General features: G+C 35.5%; 1 protein-coding gene across 1 annotated transcript; it reads right to left on the bottom strand.

Moving 5' to 3' along the window:
• Positions 1-364: 364 nt before the first annotated feature.
• On the bottom strand, positions 365-400 carry Smp_144710 (mRNA-capping enzyme, putative; the record flags this gene model as incomplete). Its single annotated transcript, XM_018791032.1, has 1 exon — positions 365-400. The coding sequence occupies one exon, from the start codon at positions 398-400 to the stop codon at positions 365-367; it is 36 nt and encodes an 11-aa protein (XP_018645741.1).
• Between the last annotated feature and the right edge of the window lie 12,130 nt (positions 401-12,530).

The raw sequence follows: 12,530 nt of genomic DNA, 5'->3' as shown, positions 1-12,530 counted from the left end.
ACAATGGTTGATTAAAAGTTTGTTGCAATTGGAAAGTTATAATGATCAAAAGAAAATCGTACGTATTGTGTATAAATGTGTTATTGTTCTCTCTAACTAATGTGAATAGTATGTAATTGAGTGATAGTTACTTAAACAATGTTGCAAAAATTCATCATTTTTCAAAAACTCGGTCCAAATCATTAGGGAAGGATTTCTAATATTTGAAGTTATGAGCTTCCGGACCCGTGATACTGTTTAACTAGATGGCATGAATCCCATATCCTGAAGGGTTGATTCTCTAGAACACACTATAAGGTTCCAAAAATACCAACTTACTTTCACTAAAATGAAAATAAATCTCTTGCATTCTCACATTTTCTCACTAGTTAGGGTTAGTGTCAAGAGCTTCTGGAAGCATAGTGAAAGTATAGCTCGGAAGTATCTTGTGTTACTTTCACTTATTGAGTTAACTCTCCCACAGCATATTTAGCTAATATTCTGATTAGGACTGGTAGATATAGATCACAGTATAAAGATACTATAAAATAATTTAGTTTGGTAATGTGAACCGTTGGTTTCAAACTCAGCATACTACAGAAATGGCTATGGATTTGAGACATAAATATAGCGGGTAAGATCCTTCTTAGGATTGGAGTTGCACACTTCTACTGAGAGATTACACACTAGGACAAAATAACTGTCTATTTAATTTTGAGTATTAGTGTTTATATAATTGAATTCAATCTCTGATAAAAAACTAAATTCGAATGAGACAATCCCTCATAGAATAACTTATTTGTAAAGTATTAGTCGAAAAATTGCCAGTAGGTCTACAAAAAATTATCACAAAAACAACTGTTTGACAGATATATCATAGTTCACACCGCGAAATGACTTTAGTTGGACAACCATTGAAAACCAGGTAATATTAGGTTTATTGGTCATTCCTTATAACACAAATAACTCTGTTAAAAGAGACCCCAAATCTTTGTTAAAACACTAAGATTTTTTAAGACATGATTAGTATCTGTGAGTGCTAACCAGCATGAAATTTAGGTCCAGCATACGCTGGACGTTCATCAGTAGTAATGTTAGATTTCCATTGATTCCTTAAAAGTAACTTATTTAATGTTTGTTTATTTTCAATTTAATGATTCACGTTATTCAACTATATTTTCTGCTTCTGCTATGTATCTTACATACACAGGTACACACACATATATATATCCATATTAAAAACAATCATATTCTTTCAGTGAGAGTAAACAATTTTTAAATGACTTTGAAACATTTAACCCATTCTATGTTGTTGTTGTTGTTATTGATGGTCAAGTTGGGTAGATCAATTAGTTTAATCATTTGATGAATTAAAAGTGAAGAGAAACAGTGTAGTAATAATAATGGTAATAGTAATGGAATAGTAGTAATAATAATAAGAGAGAAGAGGCCATCCATCTCAGTATATCATCAAATGCTTATAGATTGTTTGTGACTGACCGTTGAAAATAATCATCAAGGTTAAAAATTAAGTAAATAAATGAGTAAATGAATTAAAATGAGATGAGATATTCTTTATGTTTCTGTCATCTAAAATTTAAGGTCAACTAGATAAATAATCACAATAAGGGTAAATAAATAAATCACCATTATCCATTTAGTTACAGAGTTAATATTTACTTTCTATCAGATACATGGTATAAATTCTAACTTTAATCAGTTAACATCTTGACCAATAAGGATCACTTATTTAGTTCACCTTACAAGTTGAATTTAAGCAAACAACCATTTGAAACCAGAGAGTATTAGGTAGTTGTTTTTTCCTAGTCGTGAGATTCCTCAGTTTCGATCTTCTTCCATGACCTATACAAGAATCGAAAAAAAGGTGTTCATGTTTCACAGTGAACTTAGAACTAATAAGTTAACATCCAGTGGTTTTCATGTCTAGCCTCAGCAATATGGAGCAAATATTAACTATAGTTATCGATAATATCTGTCTCACGACTGACACTATTGAACTTCACTTTATTCAATACCATATATTTAGTGTAGTAAGAAAATTTCCGAATTATTCTTACTATTCATTCTAGTTTTACGGATCTTTCTACGCATTATACATACATATTAAATAAGGTATAACACGGTTATTTTGTGTATCTCTTTATGGGTATTGGATTCTAGTATAAAAAACTTGTGAGTAAAGTGAAATGATTACTGTATTCATTCTGGATGAAACCCTAGCCTCCTAATTTATACATTACTTTGTAGTGATTTTGTATCAAATAGAAATTGTCTCATATCCGATCATAAATAAGTCTATCCACCAGCGTTTTTACTTAGGAAATCAGTATTGAATCTATTCATAAGGGAGTAGATGATGATTATTTCATTAGATAGTTTATGGAAATCAACAAATTCAATTAAATACTAATTATTCAAGATGAACTGATAGAAGCTGTAAAAATCATCGAAAACCGAATGAATTAAAGATATGTACTGGATTTCTCATATTGAGTAATGTATCATTTAACCATTAAGTTCGTATTCAACTTTTGAAATCTAAATGGATAAACTAACAATCTATTTAAGTATGTATAAACTGTCAAACTGTCTCTTGTTTTTGTTTGTTTTTGGAAACTCAATATGAATTAATGTAATGAAATACTTGAATAATAATAAGATGTTTTACGGATTTATATACTCTTTCTTTAATAGTTAACCAGAATTAATGATCACTATATATGTATAAACATGTTTTGTATGACCAGTATGTAAGTAGTTACTCAAAGGAGAGAGTCAGTATGTAAGAATATGCATATAGACATAAAAGCAAAGTACCAATTTGTCTTTTGTACATTTATTTCCATTCACTTTCTAAATTAAAGAAAAAGAAGATAATCTATTGAGTATCAGTCAGTCAGTCAGTCACAACGTAGAACTTCGTACGTACGTACATCAGTTCGAGTTGCCATACCACATTAGCACAGAGATGCAGTTGTCGATTCAAATCCCATAGTGGTAGAAGTAGTAGGAGTATAATCAGAAATCCAAAAGATTAGGGGTTTCAAGAAATTATTGAAGGAGTATAGTACAGTGAAATAAATTTGGAAAGAGAAAAAGATAAAGACATGAGGAATTCAGAAGATTAGAATTTGGTAGAACACAAAGAGTGGATGCATCTTCGCCATTGCAAACGATTTTGAGCCATGTCATTCAAGGTCTCTAACCATCGGTTGCTGTCATCTCGCGAATCCCAACCAGGTAGTCTACACCTACCAACATGGCCCAGTCCACTTGTCAGTGACTTCATTGATTTGTGCCACGTTTTGGTCTGGCCACCCCTAGCTTTCTTCCAACCTACTCCTACACCATGAAACATTGCACGTCGGGGCAGTCGGTGGTCGGGCATACGTAACACATGTCCCAGCCATCTCAACTGATGAAGTTTCACTACTTCATCAATCGATTTGCCATCCCTACCTAGTACTCGTTTCCTAACAACTGCATTACTTACCCGGTGGTCCCAGGATATACGAGCAATGCTTCGAAGACACCTATGATCGAACACTAGTAGCCTACGAATATCCTCTACTCTTATTGGCCATGTTTCACTGCCATAGAGTAGGACGGAGCGAACTGCTGCACAGTAAACCCGTCCTTTGGTTGCTAGACGGATATCTCGCCTACGCCATAAATGACGCAAGTTGGCGAAAGCTAGACGAGCCTTCTGTATCCGTGCTGAGATTTCGTCACATACCAGACCACAAGGGCTGATGAGACTTCCAAGATAAGTGAAGTGGTCTACACGCTCAACTACTTCACTCCCTATCATTAGTTCAGGTGTCGATGCAACCCAATCCTGAAGTAACATTTTGCACTTCGAGGGAGAGAATCGCATTCCGAACATGCCTGCATTGTTGCTTATAGTGGTCAGAAGACTCTGCATGTTGTCAGCGTCTTCACCGAGTAAAACTATGTCGTCGGCGTATTCTAAGTCGACAAGTGAGTCTCCTGGTAAAAGTTCAACTCCTGGAGGTTTAGCTGATGAAAGTGCTATCTCTAAAAGTAAGTCAATGACAAAGTTAAACAAGAATGGGGAGAGTGGACAGCCCTGACGAACGCCACTTGTGGTAATCAGTTCTGATGACAGTTCGCCATAGGCTCTAACTCGACCAGTTGTGCTCGAGTAGAGAGCCTTTATGAGGTTAATGTACTTCTTTGGTACTCCTTTCAGTGACAAACATTGCCATAGAACCTCACGATCAACAGAGTCAAATGCCGCCTTAAGGTCAAGAAATACTACTATTGTGGGACGTCTGAATTTGTGTCTATGTTCTAGGACCTGACGTAGGGTGAATATCTGGTCTATGCAACCACGTCCAGGTCGAAAACCAGCTTGGTTTTCTCTAGTCTGCTCTTCACGAGCTTTGGTTAGGCGACCTAGTATTATTGAAGCTAATATTTTAGACACTATATTAGTCAAACTGATCCCTGTGATTGTCACAAGAGGACTTTTGTCCTTTCTTATAAACTGGCACAATCAGTGATTGGGACCAGTCAGATGGAATTACGTCCAGTTCCCAGATTCTACCTAAGACCTCAGTCAATCTCACTGCTAGTACTGGACCACCATCCTTAAAAATCTCAGGGGTCAACCTGTCAGGGCCTGCTGCTCTCCCTCGCTTCAGATTTCCTATAGCTTTTCCAACCTCACAGAGGGTTGGAGGACTTACATCAATTTGCCATTCAGGACGACTGGGGATCGTGGGTAATTGAAGTGTGGCTGAAGGCCAGTTGAACTGATCCCTAAAGTGTTCTGCCCATCGATCCAACCTCCTGGATTGAGAATGAATTATATGCCCATCTTTATCTGAGATGGTTTCACTGATATTCGGGTTCCTAATACCGGTTTCTTTAACGAGTCTGAATAGCTGCCTACTGTTACCTATTGCCGCTGCCTTTTCCATCTCTCTTGCTTTCGCTACCCACCACTGTTCACGATCATTACGTAGACTTCTTATAAGCCTGCGCTTAAGTTGACTCCGCTCTTCGTTATGCTCAGAGCCAGGTGGGATGAGTTTACGAGCATCTATCAGTGCGGTAGATGCTGCCGAGATCCATTGTTTCTCCCTAACGTTATGGTTTACCTTATTAGCGGATATCACTGCTGATTCCACAGCTTTTCGGATGTCATTCCACGCTGCCTCGGGGTGGACACAACTTACATGGCTGCCTAACTGTTTTTCTAGTTGTTCCTGAAATATATTCTTAGCTTGCCTACCATTAAGTAGAACCCTCAGAGGCTTCCCTGCAGTGTCTTTCCTACGTCCAGTAAGACGCAGACAAATACGTGCTCGCACTAGAGCATGATCTGAATCTAAGCATGTGCCCCAGAATGAGCGACAGTCTTCTATCGAGCCCCTCCATCGGTGGCTGATAGCGATGTGATCTAATTGGGTCCAACGTTGGGACGAATTCGGGGGTCGCCAGGTCAAAAGATGTTTTTCCTTATGCTTAAAGTTAGTATTTGCAAGAAATAGGCGGTTATCTGAGCATAGCTGCAACAGACGGTCGCCATTATCTGTTCTTTTCGCCATGACACCATAAGATCCACCCAGGTGTCCTTCCCTTTCACTTAGTTTACCTACTTGAGCATTAAAGTCACCTGCTACTATTACTACATCAGAACGCCTAGCTTCTCGGAGAAGGTCAGAAAGTTTCCTGTAGAACTCATCTTTTATATCGTCTGAGCTGCAGTCAGTGGGAGAGTAGGCAGAGACGACGAAGAGGCAACGACGAATTTCCCTATCTTTCCGAGTCCTTACTGATCCGTTTAGTCGAACAGCGCATAGACGACTGTCTACTGGGATCCAGTCTAAAAGAGCTAGTTCTGCCCTAGGACTTAATGCTATACCTACTCCAGCGAGGCCACGGGAAGCAGCGTCAGGGCTTCCAGATACACGGAGCGTGTATCGAGATGAAACTTTATTTTGATTAGGTGCGGTCAAATGAATGACACTACTCGGATCTTGTATGCGCGTTTCGGAGACGCAGCACACATCGATGGTGTAAGATTCTAGAGTTCTAGCTAAGGAAGCCTGTTGTCCTATTTGGCACAATGTTCGGACATTAAAAGTTCCTATATGTAGTTTAGAGCGTGGTTTCAAGAGACCAGGAATAACGTTCTGTGTACTCGAATCGTTTGCCCTAGCGGTGCGACGCGATAAAAGGACGTGGGAAGGGTTAGTCGAGGAGATAACAGAGTTATTAGGTGTAGGAAGGATTTGAAAGCGACCAACTTGGTCTTGTGTGCAGTTAAGGGTATGAGGGCTAGTATCACTTCCCGGCTGCCCACACCGTGGAAGGGTATTTCTTGAGGGACCTGAAAAAGAAGTTGGATTAGTGTTGGTCTTAACGACCTGGGAGCGTGACCGCAGTGCCCAAGGGACATCTGCTTGAGGCCGGTCACGCACGGCCTTTTTGTGGGGGATTTTTGACGTGTTAGCTCCGTTCTTCAAAAGTCCTTACCGCCGGAGACGGAAATCCGTGGGATAAGGCGAGGTGTGCATTTTTAGGGTCGACCTTTTCTAACCCCACCCCTCCTTGTGGGAAGGCAGCATCGCTGTCATGCTGGTTGTCTGAAGGAAACACCTTACTGCTTTCACACCTCTGTACAGTCAGCAGTACGACTTCGCCTTCGGACCTTGGGATTGCTGCTTTTAGTCTCACCGCTCTTCAACCGACCTGTCTGGCATGGTAGGACCTTGAGGAACGATTGTTCCAGCCAGCATAGCTCGATTGGATCATCACGATAGGCAAGCCCGACCACCACGTCAAGGTAGCAGCAACTCTATTGAGTATAAGTGAACTAATTTTCCTATGAAGAAGTAAATATTGAATTTCTTATTAGCATCAACTATGTTATCTGTACAAATAATATTATATGACTTTTCAAGTCGGCTTGTCATAGGACAGTATGTTTTGTTGATTACTTTCATAGTCTTATAGATTGTTACACAAGTTACATAAGTTTAATATACCTAAACATTGGAAATGATATAACACCAATTTATGTGTAGAAATGTTGTAAACGGAAAGTTGTTTTCATTAAATTGTCATTTACCTTTTTTAAAAGTTGATCAAAGGTTAAATATCTTCTTGAATTCATTGGGATGTTAACTAGATGTGAATAGTTGTAAAATGTCAAAGAAAGAGATTTGAAACTCAGAAGAAGGATCTTTCAACAGTGTTCTGTTCTTTGAGTTAATTGCTTTTATCTATAAATTACTCATTGTCTTTCCACAGATCATCTTAGGGAAACAGATGGGTTACTGGGATCGATCACTTGTGTGTAACAGTTTAGTATGTCATTATCCAACGTGATTTGTCGTATCGATAATAACAAGGTCAGTTTAGCCAATTATTTTGATTGGTTTACCTTGGTCTTGTCTGTGATTTTGTAAGTTGATCACTGACTGGTGAACTGAGTTTGGCTCAATAAGTCCACTGGTTGCTGAATAATTTGAATGCGATACTCCGAAAATAGTCTCTAGTTTTCACTCTAAAGAGCACAGAAGCAATCTATTAAAAGTCTTAGATTTAATTTTTGTGCTAGTAAGCATTCACTGGGCGTGACACTCAACAACACTGCCCTGAAACTTAAAAGAAGCATTGCATTCATCCAGATGATCGATATACTATACTGAGACGTCTGGACTAGCTTAAAGCTGAGGTTCAAAGCTTATAGTCAATCACTTCCAGACAGTTAACAGCAAGACGTAGTACATGTGATGTTTTATCGCTGAGACTAGTAACTATATTCAAATTTGAATTGATAAGTATAGGTGAATTAATCAAAAGTCGTCAACTGTTTGTCTTTTTTTTTTAACTCGACAACCAACAGCCTATAAATGACAGTATATTAGGAAATCCATTTCGTATTTTCCCTCAGTCAGCTAAAAATTAAAACAATTCAGTTTGACTGGATTAGATTAGAATATTACTTAACTGAATTTAGTGAGTCTCTGTTGTGATGTAGGCTTCTTGATCAAACATCACAATTTTGTTAAATAGTAAAATATGAACCCTTACAACTAATGATAAGTTGTGTTAAGACCACCCAGGACTTTTGGTTTTAAAAGTTAAGTTATTAACTGTTATGTTGATAGGTTGGTCACCAATGCTACACATAAATTAATCAATAATATAATACAATGATCATTTAATACCCTTAGTAACAACTACTTCAGTAATTCTTCTTTAATAAATTTTTTTTGGAGATTTAAAATCTTAAAAAGTGAACTTTACTCATTTGATGAAAGAAGAATATTACTATGCAGTATCAAAATGACGAATACTTAAAAAATTTTAATTCCCCCCTTACTTCTCCCCCCCCCGATTGCTTTCTTTGTTCTTTTCACTTATTCGAAATGAATTAATTTGCTCACATTCATAAACAACATAAACTAACATAGAATTCAAAGAAAAAATTCTTTTTAAGAAAGAAACACTATACTACTGATTTATTTATTGAAAAGTTGTAATGATCATGTGTTCATCTACATACTTATTGTTTTAACGAGTGTTGTTTTGCGCTACTTCCCCTTTTAACAATGTGTATTGTGTATCTAATCAGTGATTGACATGACAATGAAAAGGAGAAAATTGTGTAGAATAAAAATGGTAAATTATTCATATTAACAACAACAAAAAAATGTTGGGAAATTTTCAATCATTAATCAATTAATTGTTAATCAGTTTTTCGAATAAAACAAAAAGGCTCAGACCATTGCTTAACCCACACACATACATAAGAATCATTGAATGTAGCTTACAAATGTAGATTGTTCAATGTAGTAGATCATTTTTTATCCATTTCCTTACGAAAAATAATTATGAAAAGGAACTGAGAAAGAAATAAAGTCAAAATGGTTGGAAAAATTTCTGATTTCATCAAACCTGTGAAAGCAGGATAGAATTTTGGGTCTGTACAATGGTGGAGTAAGAGTGGGTAGTTCTAATCAGAGAATAAGTAATACAACCCAGTTATTACATTCTCACCATTCTCATAATTAATGAAAGAAAAAAAATGGGGAACTGAATGAATCAGTTAGGTGATTAATTACTGAATTAGTAATCAAGTGAGTCAAATAGTTATAAGACTCAGTGAAACAAATTTTACATCTGAAGGAAATATACATCACGCCCCCCTCGGTCATGAACATACAAAGATGGTAAAAGATGTGTATTAAGAACAGTTCTTCTAAAAAGAACACAAAAATAATAGAAGTAGAATGATGAATGAAGACAGAAAAGTCTAATTGTCATGGTATTAGCTAATCGTTTGGTGCTACTCACATATTTTCAGAACCAAACTCTCACTGGTCGATTTCTACTCAAATTATTCAGTATTGTGAGTTTCTACGTTTGAACGACTCAGTTATGCGAAGGATGAAAAATGAAAAAGAATATCAAATTTTATCTAAGTGGTCTAGATGTATTCCACACACTTTGCAAGATTTAAAGTTCTTGATTCTTACTGAATAGATGGTTGTAGATTATAATCACTGATAAGTTTAAAACTATCTATCTATCTACCAGTATATATATATATATATATATATATATATATATTACATGTGCACATCTCCTGGTTTTCATTACCTCTTTAGATAATGTTGGTTGACAAGAAAATTTTTTTCCTTAACTTACTGAAAGACATTCGTAAATAGATTATAAGTAAATGAATAAGAAAGATTGAGAAAACGCTTTCGATGAACAGCCGTTTTTTCTTAGTAAAATGCTCCTCAGACGTACGTATAAACCAGGCAATATGACTCTCCAGTGTGTCCTGGCCTCGAACTCAGTTTTCAATAACTATTTCAGTTACAGAAACTTCATCAATCTAAATCATTTTCAGATCAAAATGGAACATCACACAAATAGATTAGAATTGACTTAAAGGCGGAGCAACAAAGACATTCTATATTTTTATTATTTCTAATAGGAATTATTGTTAAACATATAAGCAAAGCAATTATTTCAAAAGAAACTAACCAAAATTACGTTATACTGACTGAATATAATCTGGTTCGGTAATCCATTAATTTGTAACTTGTCTTCTTCAACACAAAATGATAGAGACATACACACATATACCTAATTCAGACATTCATATAATTAATTAGATTATTATCCATATATGTTATTAGATATACATATGCATACCTGTATCTTATCATTTCGAATACACATAAACTAACATTCGTCTAAACTTTCTTAAACTAGAGTTTTGCTTAAAACAACTTTGAACACATAGCGACGCCGTAGTTATGCTTATTTTCCAAAACAGCCATTTCGATTGAAGGAGTTTGGTAGAGGTCGGTTTTATTCATAGATTATGTTCAATGTAGACTGTTTTCAGTAGGAGAACCATTGAAAACCAGGGGTCAATGGACACTAATTTTATCGTAGTATGCGACTTCCAAATACAAGTGAACATATACGACCTATGAGGTATCAGACCTAGAACTTTGAAGTCTCACTTTGACCCCTGAGAATAATTTGTAATTCATATAACTTACAAAAAGAACATTTACTTGTGGACTGTAGAATTTGATAGGGTAAAGGTTTGAGTCGGCCCCTATTCAAAAAAAATGTTAGTTTTAACTTTATTTACTATAGGCTAAATAAATAATGATACAATTTAATTGATAAATTGTTTATCAGAAAGACATTTTACTGAAATTAAATACACTTTCTTGAATGTAATTTCCTAACTAATGATGACATAATGAAAGACGGATGTGTGGATGTGTCTATCAGATTCGAATGGATGACTTTTAGGTTCTAGTGTAAAAAGTGAGTGACATTTATCTCTAATTATTTAAAAAATTTTATGGAAACAATTAAATTTAATCTCCACACTTTTTAATTTTTTTAAAATTTAGTTTTCATCATCATTAAGTTACAATGACAATGTTAAGTGTGTCAAACCGTTACTTCTTTCTATGTAGATTGTGTATACTACCGGAATTAATTGACCCCTATTTTAATAATATTTTGTTTACAGTAAGAGTTGCCAAAAATTTATTTGATTAGTGGTTTATTGAATAATAGACGAGCTATTAAAGTGTAGATATGTTAAAGAAGATGTTTTCTACAGACAACTACATCATATCGCTGTCTCATAACTCTATCCCACTAACGTTTGAATAGATTCACTGATAAAGATTTTGCAAGCGAAAATTTTCTATGACATTTCTTTTCACTATGAGAAATATTTAAAGATAATGAGAAAATATTCACACTCAGATTAATGAGGTTATATAAGAATATTATTTTAACAATATGGTCTGATAACTGTCTTAATAAATCTTAAAAAACTTGAAAAACTTTCTAAAATCATAGCAACCTATTCATTCTGGTTCATGACTTTTCACTAGTGGGCATCCAACATTTTATAACAGATTGAACTTCGAATATTCTGACCTCACGGCAAACACGACAATCTTGGGCTACTGAATTGATGTTTAGCAGATCACATTCCCCTTTCTAAAGTTTCACATCGACCTAAATCTATTACTCAACACCATTATGTAATGCACACGATGTTGAGTCACTAAAATTTATGACTACAATACAATTCGATCAATAGAATTCAATCAGCATTTATCATTAGACAAACATGACACTGGTCACTGCTCAGTGATCAATCAATATGAGTATTTCAGAATAGCTAAATGGTGAGGATTACGGCGGCCTGCTTGAATATATGGGCTACCTCTTCCTTCCATATCGATACTTCAACAAGTTATCTAATTTTGTTTGTTTTAATGCATCCTTATGTCGATTAATCTCATAAACTATTCAGGTGAGTATCTGAAAAGTGTACAACATTTTGTTGTACACGGTACAAAAAGCTCAATCAGAGATATCGTGGTTTCTGGCAATATGCAGCGAAAAGGATGTACATTATTCAGATATCGATTGACTGAACTGCTAACTTCTAACTGGCGATCACTCAAAATCTATCGTCGGGATCGACCAAGTACTAAGAAATAGAAACTTGTTGAAATATTTTGTGCTGAGAATTCTATATTGTACCAAAAATATAATATTGAATAAAGCTACTACTACTACTACTAAAATATAATGTTGTAGACTCTTAAACTGTATGAAGCGGGTTTGAATCTCCTAGGAAAGATAATTTCCCCCAAATTTATGAATCAAGAAGAGTTCCCCACACCCTGACTACCTCCAACTGCCAAGGAGTGTTGATGTGCAACTTTTTATCAATAAGAGGGAATGAGAAACTAATCAATCGATTTATTGTCAAAACTGTTTATATAGTCATTGGATGTTACATGAAATAAGGAGGATGTAAACCTTATTTTGTACTTATTTATGTAGTCAGAATAAACAAAAAAGATGATCGTGTAAACATTTTCGGACGTAAAGAGATCAGAAATGTAGTTGCATAGACTTCTATGACCTAATTTTATATTTAAAAACAAGACATCTAAAATTCTTGGTTAAGTTTGATTAAATTT

This window comes from Schistosoma mansoni (genome assembly GCF_000237925.1).
Source record: "Schistosoma mansoni, WGS project CABG00000000 data, chromosome 7 unplaced supercontig 0100, strain Puerto Rico, whole genome shotgun sequence".
Taxonomy (NCBI): Eukaryota; Metazoa; Platyhelminthes; class Trematoda; order Strigeidida; family Schistosomatidae; genus Schistosoma; species Schistosoma mansoni.
This window is presented reverse-complemented; position numbering and strand designations above follow the sequence as displayed.